The 16930-nt window shown below is 48.7% G+C and overlaps 2 protein-coding genes across 2 annotated transcripts; one reads left to right on the forward strand and one right to left on the reverse strand.

Moving 5' to 3' along the window:
• Positions 1–3809: 3809 nt before the first annotated feature.
• Positions 3810–5135, reverse strand: LOC135675241 (uncharacterized). Its single transcript, XM_065185519.1, has one exon. It carries the CDS (start codon positions 5133–5135, stop codon positions 3810–3812), a length of 1326 nt encoding a protein of 441 aa, XP_065041591.1.
• A 3439-nt stretch (positions 5136–8574) lies between these two features.
• Positions 8575–16081, forward strand: LOC135675242 (uncharacterized). Its single transcript, XM_065185520.1, has 5 exons — positions 8575–8765; positions 9007–9120; positions 9630–10532; positions 15259–15271; positions 15375–16081. The coding sequence occupies exons 1-5, from the start codon at positions 8575–8577 to the stop codon at positions 15597–15599; spliced, it is 1446 nt and encodes a 481-aa protein (XP_065041592.1). The 3' UTR covers positions 15600–16081.
• The last annotated feature ends 849 nt before the right edge of the window (positions 16082–16930 follow it).

Raw genomic sequence — 16930 nt, forward strand, 5'->3', positions numbered from 1 at the left:
TCATTATGATTGGAGACTTGTTGACGATCAGTATCAATAATGTAATGGATAAATATGTTTTGTATCTCCTATTCCTAATCAGTCAGTAAAAGTATTTGGTATTTCTATATCCTCTTTCAATCCAAGATATCTTGGCTTTATTCTACCAAAGGAAAAGAGGTATTGTTGGTGGTTGAAAGCTTCCACCCTATTGTCTTGGATTTGAGTTTGTGGTTAGGTGCATGCTTCTTACTTACCTTGTGCTTGATAAAGTGATTGCAATAGGTCCGAGTCAGTCAAGTCAACCAACTGTAAACTACCTTAAGCCGGGAATTGAGCTTTTCGCTTGGCCACCTAAAACGAAAAATACACGGCCTTCCTCTCTACTATAAAAGCCCAGAGGTCACCTCCTCGACAATCACTTTGCCAACGCTATTTACTAGTAAGCCAACCTCCATTATACCATTTATCAAACTCATACATCAAATTGAGAATTTTCAGCAACCATTTTCCATGCTAAACTGGCAAATATGCACTGAAATAAAAGATGGCGAGCAAACTCATCGCAATAAAAGATTGTCAGCAACTCGAGTTCGGGTTTCGAGGAGGTAAGATCTATGAGACGACCTTTCTTTATCATTCTCAAGAGATGATTATAGCTTTGGATTCATCGTCTCTTCTGAAAACGGTATAAAATTTGTATGAATTGAAGGTTCTTCTCTCCATCAGAACAATAGGGCCGATTGCTTGTCTGGGCTCTGCTGGTTGGTATCGTAATCCTACTTGATGATCCCTTTCTGCATGTATTCCTTTTGTCCACGACATTTATAATAATAAACTTTGCAGGGAAAGATGATACGTGGGGATTTTGTCTCGGGTTGATGAAACTGATGGATATTGATGCGGTCTGTTTAGGCCGTGACCTCGGGGTGGTACGGCTCGGTTCAGGGGTCCGAATGCTGAGGATCACAGGTAGAGCTTCTTGACATCTTTGGGGAAGCGCTCGCAGCAACCCGATCGGGGCGTGGTCTTCGGAGATGACTAGTTCCAGCGTCCCGGTAACGCGGTCGCCGTGTACCTGCACAAAGGTCGGATCGTATCTTCGGCCCGACCCCTCCGACGGTCTAATTAGCGGACGAGAAGAGGATTTCTGTGTGTAGAACTTGTGCTGTTGTCCCCCCCCCCCCCCCCCCTATTACCTTTAGGGCTCTGGACTATTTATAGTTTGGGTCTGATACTACCTGATGTTCCTGCCTGTCAGAGCAGGGTCGTGCCTCTGGCTGGATTTGACATCGCCATTAGGGTCGCGTGGCGGACCATCCTGTCGCAGGGTATGGGCGGCCTCGGTCGTCGCCTTCTGCGTTTGGGTGAACGTGCAGGGTATGGGCGATGGAGCCGCTGGCTGAGAGGGGGTGACGTTGGCGACGTCGGGTCAGCGTTAATGGCCGTTCACTCGGGCAGGGTGTGGGCCACGCGCGGATGGCATCGTGGCATGTCTCCCTGAGGGGGGTCACTTCGATTGTCCAACCATGGGATGGCTGGCATCACAGTCCGTGTCCCCGTTGACTCTATGGTGACCCCCCTATCACTTCCCCCCCCCCCCAGGCGGAGGCGTGTTGCATCGATTTTTTAGAGTTCAGTGGATGGATGGCGTCCTTGTGTAATGTTTGACTCAAACGAGCGACTCGTAATGACTGGATCGTCGAGTCGCAAGTCGGGGACTGAACTGGAGCGACTTGTAATGACTGGATCGACGAGTTGCGAGTCGGGGACTGAACTGGAGCGACTCGTAATGACTGGATCGACGAGTTGCAAGTCGGAAACTGAACTGGAGCGACTCGTAATGACTGGATCGCCGAGCCGCAAGTCGGGAAATGAACTAGAGCGGCTCAGGATATGCTTTGAACCGACGAGTCGCAAGTCGGAGGCCGAACTGGAGCGACTCGTAATATGACTGGATCGACGAGTCGCAAGTCGGGAACTGAACTGGAGCGACTCGCCATGACTGGATCGCCGAGCCGCAAGTCGGGAAATGAACTGGAGCGGCTCGGGATATGCTTTGAACCGACGAGTCGCAAGTCGGAGGCCAAACTGGAGTGACTCGTAATATGACTGGATCGACGAGTCGCAAGTCGGGAACTGAACTGAAGCGACTCGCCATGACTGGATCGCCGAGCCGCAAGTCGGGAAATGAACTGGAGCGGCTCGGGATATGCTTTGAACCGACGAGTCGCAAGTCGGAGGCCGAACTGGAGCGACTCGTAATATGACTGGATCGACGAGTCGCAAGTCAGGAACCGAACTGGAGCGACTCGTAATATGACTGGATCGACGAGTCGCAAGTCGGGAACTGAACTGGAGCGACTCGCCATGACTGGATCGCCGAGCCGCAAGTCGGGAAATGAACTGGAGCGGCTCGGGATATGCTTTGAACCGACGAGTCGCAAGTCGGAGGCCGAACTGGAGCGACTCGTAATATGACTGGATCGACGAGTCGCAAGTCGGGAACTGAACTGGAGCGACTCGTAATATGACTGGATCGACGAGTCGCAAGTCGGGAACTGAACTGAAGCAACTCGCCATGACTGGATCGCCGAGCTGCAAGTCGGGAAATGAACTGGAGCGGCTCGGTATATGCTTTGAACCGACAAGTCGCAAGTCGGAGGCCAAACTGGAGCGACTCGTAATATGACTGGATCGACGAGTCACAAGTCGGGAACTGAATTGGAGCGACTCGCCATGACTGGATCGCCGAGCCGCAAGTCGGGAAATGAACTGGAGCGGCTCGGGATATGCTTTGAACCGACGAGTCGCAAGTTGCCTCGCGTTGGCGCTGTGCCTTGGACGTAGGCCTTTCTTGTACTTGGGAGTCATTGCTTTGCTATCTTCCAAAGGCAAGAATGCAGGCGCCGTAAGTTGTGGCGGTGGGGTGTGCGGCGCTGCACGCCACGTGGCGCTCCGAGGGGAGGTGGCGCGGCTCTCGGGGATCAGGTTCCCCTGGGCGGGATCTCCGATGGCCTGTGCTCGCGCCCGATCGACCCATCCGGAGTGGGAGCTGGAGCCGGACCCTTTTGCCGATCACCCTGCGGATGATGGCGTGGATATGCCGGGGAGCGTTCCCTTTGATGATGGGCCCGAGACGCCTCCTCCGAGTTGATTTGTATTTTACTTTTTGTTTTTGGCTGGGTCGGCCTTTGATCTCTGTATCGCCTACCCATTGCATGTACATATCTTTTATATTGGAGGTAGTTCGTTCTGACTATTGTCGCGTGAGTCCCTTATAATGCATGCCCTCGTTTGATCTTTCTTTATGGATAGAACTTCTTCAGGTTTGTTGCGTTCCAGGTTCTTGGTAAGTGGTTTCCTTCCATAGTTTCGAGTCGGTAGGTCCCTTCTCGGACCATGTCGTAGACCCTATATGGGCCCTACCAGTTGGGTGCGAGCTTGCCTCCCGCCCGGGTCGGGTCGGTTACCTCTGCCTTGCGGAGGACGAGATCTCTGATCTTGATTGGGCGGGGACGGACTCTTCGGTTGTACATTCGTGCCACGGCCTTTTTATAGGCCAGGGAGCGCAGGTGGGCCTCGATCCTCCTTTCCTCAAGGAGGTCTAAGTGCGCTCTCAGGCCTTCCTCAGAACCATCTTGTTTGTAACCCGAGGTGCGAAAAATTGGGAATACCATTTCGGGCGGGAGGACCGCTTCGGTCCCGAATGTAAGGCTGAACGGGGATTCGCCTGAAGCCGTCTTCGGGGTTGTCCGCATCGCCCATAGAACGCTCGGCAGCTCGTCTACCCAGGTTCCGTGCGTGCCCGAGACTCTCCTCCTGAGGCCCTATAGAATCGCCTGATTCATTACCTCGGCTTGCCCGTTGGTCTGGGGGCGCGCCATCGAGCTAAACTTCAGTTGTATTCCATACGACGAGCAGTAAGCTTTAAACTTGGCGTTGTTGAACTGGACCCCATTGTCGGTGATAATGGACCTCGGGATCCAGAACCGAGTGATGATGTTCTTCCACGTGAAGCTTTGAACTTGCTTCTCGGTGATGGAGGCCAAGGGTTCGGCTTCAACCCATTTTGTGAAATAATCAACCCCGACAATGAGGAAACGTCGTTGCCCCGAAGCCGGAGGAAAGGGGCCGAGGAGATCGAGTCCCCACTGGGCGAAGGGCCAAGCGATTTCCATCGGGTTGAGAGGGACCACCGGTTGATGCTGCAGTCTGGCGTGCTGTTGGCACGGTTGGCATTGTTGCACGTATGATGCGGCGTCTCGGCGCATCGTTGGCCAGTAGTATCCTTGTCGGAGGGCCTTGAAGGCCAAGGTCCGACCCCCGATATGCTCCCCGCAAATTCCCTCGTGAAGCTCGGCGAGGACAGTGTTGGCCTCGGGTGGTGCGAGGCAGAGCAAGAGGGGCTGTGAGAAACCTCTGCGGTACAGCTTCCCACCGACTACGCTATACCAGGCCTGTGTTCGCCTTAGTCGTCTTCCTGTCGTTGGGTTGTCGGGCTCTGTCCCATCTATCTTGAAGCGGAGTATCTCCTCCATCCAGTTGGGCGGGGTTCGAGTCTCGACGACGCCGCAGGATGGTATGGTTGGCGCTGCTATGGGCTCGGTCATGGAGGTTTCTTCTAAACCCCGTGCGGAGGCTGCTTTCGCCAGGGCGTCGGCTGATGCGTTCTGGGCCCGGGGCACTTGCGTGATTGAGAACCGGCTGAAGAGGCGGGCGAGCCGCTGCGTTTCCACCAGGTATGATGCCATTGTGGGGTCCCGGGTCTCGTAGCTCCCATTCACGTGTCCTGTCACCAGCTGAGAGTCGTTGAATACCTCGAGGTTGTCTACCTGCATCTCTAAGGCGAGGCGTAGGCCATGTAGTAGCGCCTCATACTCGGCTTCGTTGTTAGTGGCTGGGAATTGCAGTCGGATGGACCTCTCGTAGGTTTCTCCAATAGGGCTTCTAAGGACGAGGTCGATTCCGGCTGCGCCGGTGATGGCGGAGCCGTCGACGTGCAGGGTCCACGCGCGGTCGGTGTCCCTCCGTCCATCTGCACAATCCTCGGGCGTTAGTTCAGAGATGAAGTCGGCCAGTACCTGGGCTTTGATGGCGTTCCGAGGAGAGTATTGGATGTCGAACTCGCTGAGCTCGACCGACCACCGTAACATTCGGCCTGACACGTCGAACTTGGATAGGATTTTCTGCAGCGGCTGGTCAGTGACGACTTTGATTGTGTGGGACTGGAAGTATGGGCGCAGCTTTCGCGCTGTCTTTACCAACGCCAGAGCCAGCCTTTCGATAGGGGGGTATCGCGCCTCGGCTCCGGCGAGGACGTGGCTGACGTAATAGATAGGCTACTGCTTCGGCGGTGCTTCTCGGACCAATACCGAGCTGACTACTCGTGCTGACGCCGCTAGGTAAAGGCCCAGGGTTTCCCCTGGCTCAGGGGAAGCGAGTCGGGGCAGGCGGGTAAGGTACGTCTTTAGGTCTTCAAAAGCTTCCTCGCACTCGGGGGTCCAGGTGAAGTTGTTGACTTGTTGCAGGGCCTGGAAGAAGGGCAGGCATCTGTCGCCTGACCGGGATATGAATCTACTGAGCGCCGCCAGCTTCCCCTTGAGGCACTGTACCTCTTTGACGGAGCGGGGTGAGTGCATCCGGGTTATGGCCCGTACCTTTTCCGGGTTGGCGTCTATTCCCCTCTGGTGGATGACGAAGCCGAGGAATCTTCCCGAGCTAACCCCGAAGATGCACTTTGCGGGGTTCAAACGCATATTGAATCGTCTGAGGGTCTGAAAGGTTTCCGCCAAGTCGGCCAGGTGCGCCTCCGCGGTTCTGCTCTTTACGATCATGTCGTCCACATATATTTCCATGTTCCTGCCAATTTGGCGTTTGAACAGCTTGTCGACCATCCTCTGCTGGTAGGTTGCCCCAGCGTTCTTTAGGACGAACGACATCACCTTGTAGCAATATATTCCTCTGTCGGTGATGAAGGCGGTATTCTCTTGGTCTTTTGGTGCCATGTGGATTTGGTTGTAGCTCGAGTATGCGTCCAAGAAGGTAAGGAGTTCGCAGCCCGAGGTGGCGTCGACTAACTGATCTATCCTCGGGAGCGGGTAGTAGTCTTTGGGACACGCCTGGTTGAGATTGGTGTAGTCAACGCACATCCGCCAGCTTCCATTAGGCTTTTTAACAAGGACTACATTTGACAGCCACTGGGGGAACTTCACTTCGGAAATGAATCCGGCCTTTGTCAATCGGTCGACTTCTTCGCTGATCGCCTTCTGCCGGTCGGGGGTGAACCTCCGTGGCCTTTGCTTCACAGGCTTGGCCTCGGGATTGATGTTAAGCTGGTGTTCGGCTACCGTGCGATCGATCCCTGGCATTTCCTTGGGCGACCATGCGAATACATCAGTGTTTTCCTTCAGGAACTCGACGAGCTGGAGCTGGTTTTCTCTGGGTTGGGCCACGCCGATTTTCACAGTCTGACCGGGTCGGTCTCCCTTTATCGGCTCCTCGGTAAGCTGCTCGGGGGGTTCAAGGTGCGTTGGTGTGGCAGCCTCTTCTCGAGGGTCTGGGATATGGAGGCATGCCCTCTTCGGGAGGGAGACCGCGGTGAGGTAGCACCTTCTCGACTCTCCTGGGTTGCTTCGTGACTCTCCGACCCCTGCCGAGGTGGGAAACTTGATGGCTCGGTGGTAGGTTGAGACTACCGCTCTCAGCTTGTTGAGCGTTGGGCGTCCGAGGATGACGTTGTAGGCCGAGGGCAGGCTGACCACCATGAACGTAGTCATTATTGTCCTGGTCCTTGGTTCCTCCCCAATGGTGACAGGGAGTGTGGTGGTGCCAAGCGGGGAGATTGAGTCTCCGGTGAATCCCGCGAGGGCCGAGCTTATGGGAATGAGGTCCTCGGTGGGCAAGCCGAGCCTTTTGAAGGCGTCGAGGTACAAGACGTCGGCGGAGCTCCCAATGTCGACCATTACCCTCTTTACCCGAGCGTTGGCGATCTAGATGGAGATCACCAGAGCGTCGTCATGATGGGACCGTTCCCCCTCCTCGGCCCCAAAAGAGATTTCGGGTTCTAGCTCGGGTCGGGGGCGTTTCTCGACCGAGCTCCGGGCGTAGGATTTCCTTGAGCTTGAGCTGCTGTCGCCTGCCACCGGTCCCCCGATGATGACATCGACCTGCATTTCGACGGGCATCCGGGGACGCAGGGTTGCTTCTCGAGGTTCCTTGAGATAGCGGCCGAGGTACCCCCTTCTGATCAGCTCCTCAATCTGGTTCTGGAGGTCGTGGCAGTCCTCTGTGTCATGGCCATGGTCTCGGTGGAACCTGCAGTATTTCGACCGATTTTTGTAAGTAGCTCTCATGGGATTGGGGGGCCGCAAAAGACCTTTCTCCCTGATCTGGAGGAAGATCTCGGTACGAGGCGTGTTGAGTGGGAGGGGCGGAGGCCTCGGGAGCCGCTGCTCGGGATGGTCAACCCTCCGACGGGGTTACGGGTCGACCGACGAGGTGGCGGCTCGGGATTGCTCGATCCACGGTTTCTTCCCGATCGCGTGTCTTCCTGCTGCCAATGCTTCGCCGGCAACGTATTGGTTGGCACGGTGGAGCATCTCAGGGACAGTGGCCGGCAGCTTCTCAATTAGTGACCAGAAGAACCTCGAGGGTTTCAGCCCCGTCAGGAACGCCTGCATGATCAAAGAAGGGTGAGTATCCGGATACCCGCGGATCTCCGCGGCGAAGCGTGTTACAAACTGTGCGAGCGTCTCCTCTTCATGCTGCGTTAGCGCCAGCAGGGCCGCTATGGGAGGCTGAGGTCGCGCGCTGGTAAGGAAGCTTTGTTCGAACTCCTTGGCGAACTGGTCGAAAGATGTGATTGAGGATTGGCGCAGCCGGCTAAACCATGCGCGTGCTGGTCCTCTGAAGGTCGTCGGGAATGTACGACACATTAGTGCGTCAGACCTGCCGTAGAGGGCCATCTGAGTCTTGAACGCGACGACATGCTCCGCTGGGTCGGAGCCGCCGTCGTACGTTTCTAGGGCCGGCACCCTGAAGTTGAGGGGAACAGGTTTCTCTTGTATTTCCTGAACAAAAGGGGATCCACCCGTAGGTGCCCTCATTTGATTCGTCCCGTGACTTCTGGAGCTCACGTCGGAATTCGTCCAGGCGGCGGTTGACTTGGGAGAATTGTACCTTAATGAAGTTGTCCGCCGAGTCGGATGATACGGAGTCAGGCTTAGGGCGACGTCACGCGGCTCGGGAGGGTGCGGGAGAAACGCGTGCGGGCGAATTCTCGTGGTGAACGGCCCCGTCTCGGGTTTCACCGATTGCATCCTGTCCCGTGCTCGGCCTTTGTTGGGTTGGGTCGGTGGAGGCGTCTGTCAGTCGCCTGATTTCAGAAATAAGTGGGACAACGGTCTGCATTATCTCCGCTATTCCCTGTACTTGCTTAGCGAGGGCGAAAAACGCCTCGGGCGGTACGGCCGGGGGGCCGACCGCGGGTAATGGGGGTGGCATCCCTAAGTCGTTGAAAAGGCGCCAATAACGATCCGGCGTTGACGTCGGCATTTCTCTTTCTCCGTGGGCGACGGGTCCGACGGAGTCGGCATGAGGATCGCTCGACATTCGGGCCCTTCCTCTAGCGCCAATCTGATGCGGTCTGCACCTGTTTATGCCGTGACCTCGGGGCGGTACGACTCGGTTCAGGGGTCCGGATGTCGAGGATCACAGGTAGAGCTTCTTGACATCTTTGGGGAAGCGCTCGCAGCAACCCGATCGGGGCGTGGTCTTCGGAGATGGTTAGTTGCAGCGTCCCGGTAACGCGGTCGTCGTGTACCTGCACAAAGGTCGGACCGTATCTTCGGCCCGACCCCTCCGACGATCTAATTAGCGGACGAGAAGAGGATTTCTGTGTGTAGAACTCGTGCCGTTGTCCCCCCCCCCCCCCCCCCCCCCCCCCCCCCCCTAATTACCTTTAGGGCTCTGGACTATTTATAGTTTGGGTCTGATACTACCTGATGTTCCTGCCTGTCAGAGCAGGGTCATGCCTCTGGCTGGATTTGACATCGCCATTAGGCTCGCGTGGCGGACCATCCTGTCGCAGGGTATGGGCGGCCTCGGTCGTCGCCTTCTGCGTTTGGGTGAACGTGCAGGGTATGGGCGACGGAGCCGCTGGCTGAGAGGGGGTGATGTTGGCGACGTCGGGTCAGCGTTAATGGTCGTTCACTCGGGCAGGGTGTGGGCCACGCGCGGATGGCATCGTGGCATGTCGCGTCGCCATTACTCCCTGAGGGGGGTCACTTCGATTGTCCAACCATGGGATGGCTGGCATCACAGTCCGTGTCCCCGTTGACTATATGGTGACCCCCCTATCAGATACGGTTTCAGAGAAAATGCCACATATCTCGAAGCTGTATACGCTGAAACTTCAAATTTACGTGGACGCTTTTGATTTTGATTTTGATTTCGAATTTGATGATCAGACAAGAAATAGCACGTACTATTGAATCCTATCGTAAGTATGCTATGTCTTTGAATCCTATCGTAAGAAATTCCTGTGAAATGCTTTGAAGAACCAATGCATTTTAATTTACTAGGAAAAGTGTAGATCTAAAGTCGTCATATTTCTAAGTTGAAATGAGCATCAATGACATTTTATGTAGTGCCAATCCGGATGAGGTGTCTCGTGTGTACTACGCTGACGGCCGCATTCATATAAGAAAGAATCGGATTGGCTTGTGCTTCGACGAGGGTTGCCGCCTACAGGCAACCGACATGGACCACCTCCACCGCTTGCATCCGCCTCTCGCCAGCTTCGCTGCCTCATGGTCTTTGCCTTGGCAACCTCAGGTATCTTCCCTCTTCTTCTCCTCCTCCTCCGACCTCTCGAAACTAGAGCTTGTAGCCATGATAGGTTGGAATGCATGGCAGGAAGCGGACGGAGTCGCGACGGCGGAGGAGCTGAAGCAAGCGCTCCTCCGGACGACCCTGGAGCTCGAGTCCACTCGCGCCACGGCCAAGGAGGAGCTCCGGAGGATGGAGTCCCGGGGCCTCCACCTCTCCCGCCTGCTCGAGGCCGCCACCCGAGAGCGCGACGAGGCCCGCCACGCCCTCCTCCTCCTCCTCCTTCACCACACCGACCGCGGTCAACCACTCCAGGAACCCAAGCCCATCCTCGGCCCCAACTTGGCTTTGGACGAGGGGACTGACGTCGCGGAGGCGGCGACAGCGGCGGCGGCTGCTACTGCTGCCGCGGAGGACGTGGTTGAGAGAAGCAACCGGGCGTCTTCGGCGGTGGCGGAGGTGGAGTTGGCGGCAGTGAGGAGGGCGCTGCCTTGGACAATTTGGCCGATTGAGTCCAAATCAGCAAATGAAAGAAATAAAAAAAAGGAGAGAGAAGGTGAGGAAAATAGATCAGAATGCGCGTGTAGCATGCGGCGGTGGCCAAACATTGTCAGTTTCGGTCCAAATTTTATGTGGAGAATCCTTGCAACAAACTCTACGATCCTAACGGTGTTGATCTACAGTTTACCCTTTTTAAGGTACTTTACTGCGATATCCACTTTGTAAGACCTAGAATTCTTTTTGAAGGAGATCCATCTATGTTATGAAGATATGTTATTATTGAGCCAAGATCTATGTTCTTGATGTTATTATGATCCTCTTGTTATTCTAGAGAAGACCTACTGTAAACCTGTTATCAGTATTATTGATAGTGGAAGTTTGAGGTGGACTACGATCCCGTAGTTTTTCCCACATTGGGTTTTCCACGTTAAAAGATTTGGTCTCACTGTATGATTGATTTTTGCTCTGCTATTTATACTGTGCTGGTTAATATTTTCATTTGGATACCAAGTTAGTATTTAGATGAGGAACCCATTTTGATACACAAAGAGGGAAAAGAATATTCCGCTTTAACAGGTTTCTTCCCAATAAGTGGTATTAGAGCGTCAGGTTGTTTGGTGCTAGTTTTCTTGTGTGATTGAAATGGAACAATCAGATGGTATGATTAAATTGAACTCATCAAATTATTCCACTTAGAGGCGTCTGATGGAAGATTCGCTCTATTGCAAAGATTTATATAAGTCTATCAAGGTTAAAGATAAACCTTCTACTATGGACGATGAAGAATGAGAAGTTCAACATAGAAAAGCTATTGCCTATATTAGAAGATGGATGGATATAAACTTGCATGAGCATATTTCAGATGAAACCAGAGCTGATGTTGTTTGGCAAAGGTTAGAAAACCTCTTTGCGAAAAAGATAGTGGAAAATAGAATTTATCTCCTCAGAAGGCTTGTAAATTTGAAGTATAAAGATGATAGTAATATTGTTGAGCACATAAGCCTATTTCAGAGTCTTGCAAACAAGTTGATTGCTATGAAAATGAATATAGATGATGAGATGTAGGGATTATTATTTCTTAGCTCTTTACCAGAAAGTTGGGAAACGTATGTGGTGACTATTTGTAACTCCACGCCAGAGGGGACTCTAACCATAGATATGGTTAAAGACAGTTTGTTAAATGAAGATGCCAGAAGGAAAGAACAGGGTGAATCTTCTTCTGGTGCATTTGTTATTGAAAAACAAGAAAGACGTGGAAGAAGTCATAGCAGAAATCCATATTGTTATAGAGGAAGATCCAAGTCTAGAAGAGATATCAAATGTTTTCATTGTAACAGGTCAGGTCACATGAAGAAAGAGTGTAGGTTTTGGAAGCGAGAACAGAATGAAATGAAGAAAAATGAGAAAGAGACCAATACAGTTGCTGCTGAAGGTAATATCACTATTGTTTGTGATGAAGGTTGTGTTAGCCTTGTAGCTCAGGACAGTAGCTGGGTAATTGACTCTGGTGCTTCATTTCATGTCACTTCTCATGGTGATTTCTTTAGATCTTACACTATTGGTGATTTTGGTAATGTTAGAATGGGAAACAATGGTACATCTAAGATTATGGGTATTGGAGATATTTGCTTGGAGACCAGTATTGGGAGCAAATTAATACTCAAAGATGTAAGACATGTTCCAGATATTTGTCTTAACTTGATATCTACAAGTAGACTTGATAAGAAGGGACTTCAAACTCTTGCTAGAAAGCAGTTCTTACCAGCGTTACAAGGTACATCTCTTAAATCTTGTGATCATTGCTTAGAAAAACACATAGAGTTGCATTTCATACATATCCATCATCTAGAAGATCTGAAGTTATTGATTTAGTTTATACTGATGTTTGTACTATGCAAACTAGAACTCTTAGAGGTGCTCTTTATTTTGTTACTTTTATTGATGACAATTCTAGAAAAGTGTGGGCTTTTGTTTTGAAATCTAAAGACCAGGTACTCGATGCTTTCAAGGAGTTTCATGTCAGTGTTGAAAGAGAAACTGGCAGAAAACTAAAGTGTATTCGATCAGATAATGGTGGCAAGTACAGGGGTCCTTTTGAGAATTATTGCAGGTTTCATGGTATCAGGCTTGAGAAAACAGTTCCTAAAACTCCTCAGCAGAACGGTGTGGCAGAAAGGATGAACAGAACCACTGAAGAAAGGATTAGGTGTATGCTTTCTCACGCCAAGTTACCGAAGTCATTTTGGGGGGAGGCTATGAGAACTACAGTTGACCTGATAAATCTTTCTCCATCAGTTCCTCTACAAGGTGATGTTCCAAAGAGAGTATGGAGAGGAAAAGATATATCTTATAATCATTTGAGAGTCTTTGGGTATAAAGCATTTGTTCATATTCCCAAAGATGAGAGGTCCAAGTTTGATAGTAAAGCAAAAGCATGTATCTTCTTGGGATATGGTCATGAAGAGTTTGTGTACAGATTATGGGATCCAGTGAACAAGAAGATTATTAGAAGTAGAGATGTTGTGTTTCTTGAAGACCAATTGTTTGATGATGGTGATAATGTTGAGAAGCCAGAAACCTCTGTTTATATTCCTTGGAGTTTGGGTCCAGTTCCTTCACTTGTAGTTCATGATGATCATGGGGGAGATGAACAAGAAGATTGTGGTGAGAATACTAGTGATGATACACCTACAGTTGATGATGCTGAACCAACTGAACAGGCACCTCCACCACCAGTTGAGATTCCATTGAGAAGATCCACTAGAGAGCGACAACCCTCTACCAGATATCCTCCACATGAGTATGTTATACTTACTGACGAGAGAGAGCCAGAAACTTACCAAGAAGCTATTCTACATGAGAATAAGAGTGAGTGGGTTAAAGTCATGCAAGAAGAGATGAGATCCTTGCTTGAGAACCATACCTATGACTTGGTAAGATTGCCTAAAGAGAAGAAAACTCTCAAGAATAAGTGGGTTTACAAATTGAAGACTGAAAGCAATAGCTCACAACAGAGATACAAGGCACGACTAGTTGTGAAATGATTCAGTTAGAAGAAAGGTATTGACTTTGAAGAAATATTTTCTCCGGTTGTAAAAATGTCTTCTATCCGAGTTGTTTTTGGTTTGGCTGCCCGCTTGAATTTAGAAGTTGAGCAACTTGATGTAAAAACAGCATTTCTTCATGGTGACTTAGAAGAAGAAATTTACATGGAGCAACCAGAAGGTTTCAAAGTCAAGGGAAAAGAAAATCTGGTATGTAAGCTTAGGAAAAGCTTATATGGACTCAAACAGGCACCTAGACAGTGGTATAAGAAGTTTGATTCCTTTATGATGAGCCAAGGGTATGATAGAACCACATATGATCATTGTGTGTTTATGAAGAAATTTTCAGATGATGATTTTATTATTTTACTACTATATGTTGATGATATGTTGCTTGTTGACCATGATGTTGGAAAAATTGGAAAGCTTAAAAGAGAGCTAAGTAAGTCTTTTGCCATGAAAGACTTGTGATCGGTGAGACAAATACTTGGCATGAAGATTCTTCGTGATAGGAAGAAAAGGAAGATTTGGCTATCTCAGGAGACTTACATTGAAAAGGTTCTTGAAAGATTCAACATGAGTAAAGCCAAAGCAGTTTGTTCTCCACTTGCATGTCATTTCAAGCTTAGTTCGAAACAATGTCCTACAAGTGAGAAAGAAAAAGAAGAAATGTCCAGAGTGCCTTACTCATCTGCAATAGGCAGTTTAATGTATGATATGGTTTGTACTAGGCCAGACATAGCTCATGTAGTTGGAGTTGTCAGCTGATTTCTCTCTAATCCTGGAAAGGAACATTAGGCAGCAGTGAAATGGATATTAAGATATCTAAGAGGTACTTCCAGGTTATGTTTATGTTTTGGTAATGATGAACCTGTGTTAGAAGGGTATACAGATGTAGACATGGCAGGTGATACTGATTCCAGGAAGTCCACTTCGGGATTCTTAATGACGTTTGCAGGGGGAGCAGTCTCTTGGCAGTCTAAGTTACAGAAGTGTGTTGCTCTATCAACCACAGAAGTAGAATACATAGCAGTTACTGAAGCTTGTAAGGAAACTTTATGGATAAAAAAGTTTCTACAGGAATTGGGCTTGAAACAGGAAGGATATACTGTTTACTGTGACAGTCAGAGCGACATTCACCTCTCCAAGAATTCAACATACCATTCTAGATTCAAGCATATTGATGTGAGATATCACTGGATTCGTAATGTGCTTGAGATGAAAGAATTACAATTGGAAAAAGTGCATATCAATGAGAATGGTTCAGATATATTGACAAAGTCTTTACCTAAGGAGAAGCTTGAAGCATGTAGGCGAAGAGCGGACTTGGTACAGCCCACCATATGAGCTGGAGGGAGAGAATTGTTGGGTACAGTCTATATGTGGGCTTGGACAATTGGGCCTATTGAACTCAAATCAGCAAATGAAAAAAATTAAAAAGAGGAGAGAGAAGGTGAGGAAAATAGATCAGAGTGCGCGTGCAGCGTGCGACGACGTGCAGAGAAAAGAGGAGAGAGAAATAGAGAGAGAAAGTAAGGTTTCTGAGTTTTCTGTTTGACGATCGGTGGCCAAACATTATCAATTTCGGTCCAAATTTTATGTGGAGAATCTTTGCAGCAAACTCTACAATCCTAACAGTGTTGATCTACAATTTACCCTCTCTAAGGTACTTTCCTGCGATATCTACTTTGTGAGACCTAGAATTTTCTTTGGAGGAGATCCATCTATGTGATGAATATATGTTATTCTTGAACCAAGATCTATGTTCTTGATGTTATTTTGATTCTCTTGTTATTCTAGAGAAGATCTACTGTAAACCTGTTATCAGTATTATTGATAGTGGAAGTTTGAGGTGGACTACGGTTCCGTGGTTTTTCTCACATTGGTTTTTCCACGTTAAAAGATTTGATCTCACCGTGTGATTGATTTGATTAATATTTTCATTTGGATACCAAGTTAATATTTTGATATACAAAGAGGAAAAAAAATATTCCGCTTTAACATGTTTCTTCCCGACAGCTATTGACGGGGCCGTTGCCACAGTGGCGCCACCCGCCGCCGGACCTGCGCAGCTCCGAGATCCCGCCTGTGGCCATCAGTCTGAACTCGATACCGAAGAGGGAGAAGGACGGGGCCGGGTCTCCGTCGCCGTCCTCCTTTTGGAATTCCTCATCGTCCTCTTCCCCAGAAAGTGGCAGTCATCGTAGTGTCGGCGGGGAGGTCCAAAACGTCACGTTCTCTTAGAAAAAATGTGACGTCTCTCTCTCTCTCTCTCTCTCCAGGTGAGTGTCACGTTCTTCTCTTTCCCAATCTGCATGTACGTAGCAAATGGGAAAAGAGACATAGAAAACACTGCCAAAGTTTGTTTTCTGTGAACAAATAAAACAAAAACAATAGGAATCCTCTCAATTCTCAATGCAGCAGTTTTGGTTTGCCTCGTGCTTTTGTTTTCGTTTCATGTTTTTCGCCTTTTGTTTCTTGTTTTCCTGCAGATCAAATGTGATGAAAGCAATTAACTGGGCACATTCTACCGTAAGAAGGATTCTGCAAGACACATATCTTTCCGAGTCACCCTTTCATCCCCTTAAATCTTTCCAGGATTTATTATTGTAGCGGTAGCACTTGCCGAAATATATTGTTCTCGAGATAAATCCAGCTCACCGGTTAACAGCTGTTGTTAGAGTTGTAAATATTTGTGTATGATATAAAGAAAGATGAACTTAGAAGACGGTTTCATATGGAAAGAATCATATTATATATATTAGATTTGATCCTCGCAAACGATTGAAAGAATCGAATTATGTATATTGAGTTCGATTCATAGTTTAAGATTGAAAATAATCTAATCAAATATAAGCTAACTGACAAATTTGACTCAAATTCATTGTTCTTTCATGTGGACAAAATACGATCTTTTAAATAAAAATTTAAAGAAAGGATTAAATTTTGGATATAATTAATATCTGACATGATATATGTTAATCTTGATTAATTTGATTCGATGATCTTCAAATAATAAAAATACGATTAAGGAGATTGGATGTTGGATTATGCCCAACAGGTAGTTACCAAACCTGTCTTTTGAACCAACCAGCGTTAATTATGGACATGGGTCAATTTGTTGGCAGAATCCAATGATGAGCTTGGGTTAGAGCATGACTAAATCTGTGACCAAAAGGGAGAAGAAGAGAGTGTGTCACGGGAATCATTAGCTTTTCTTCGTCTTGAAATGGGAAACAATGAAACGAATGGCTATACTATAACTAATGTAAGGAATGATCATACTGTCATGGATAAAATTATAACCGAGATATTTGATATAATACTTGAGGGTTGATCGTTGGTTTGACAACCTCATTTTGTTTGTTATGTGATGATGGATCACTTTAGACCTTTTGTCATGTAATCATCTAGAGCTTACGAAGTTTATATTTATAATTTATATTGACTATGCTTTCTTAAATGGTTCTTGTGAATCTTGTGAATTTCGAGTAAAATATTTTTTCTTTTGTAAGTTGTTAAGGGATCATAAACTTTTTTTGAAAAGATTGACCTTTTAAGAATGAGCAAAATCT

The sequence above is a fragment of the Musa acuminata genome, chromosome BXJ1-5, assembly GCF_036884655.1.
Source record: "Musa acuminata AAA Group cultivar baxijiao chromosome BXJ1-5, Cavendish_Baxijiao_AAA, whole genome shotgun sequence".
NCBI lineage: Eukaryota > Viridiplantae > Streptophyta > Magnoliopsida > Zingiberales > Musaceae > Musa > Musa acuminata.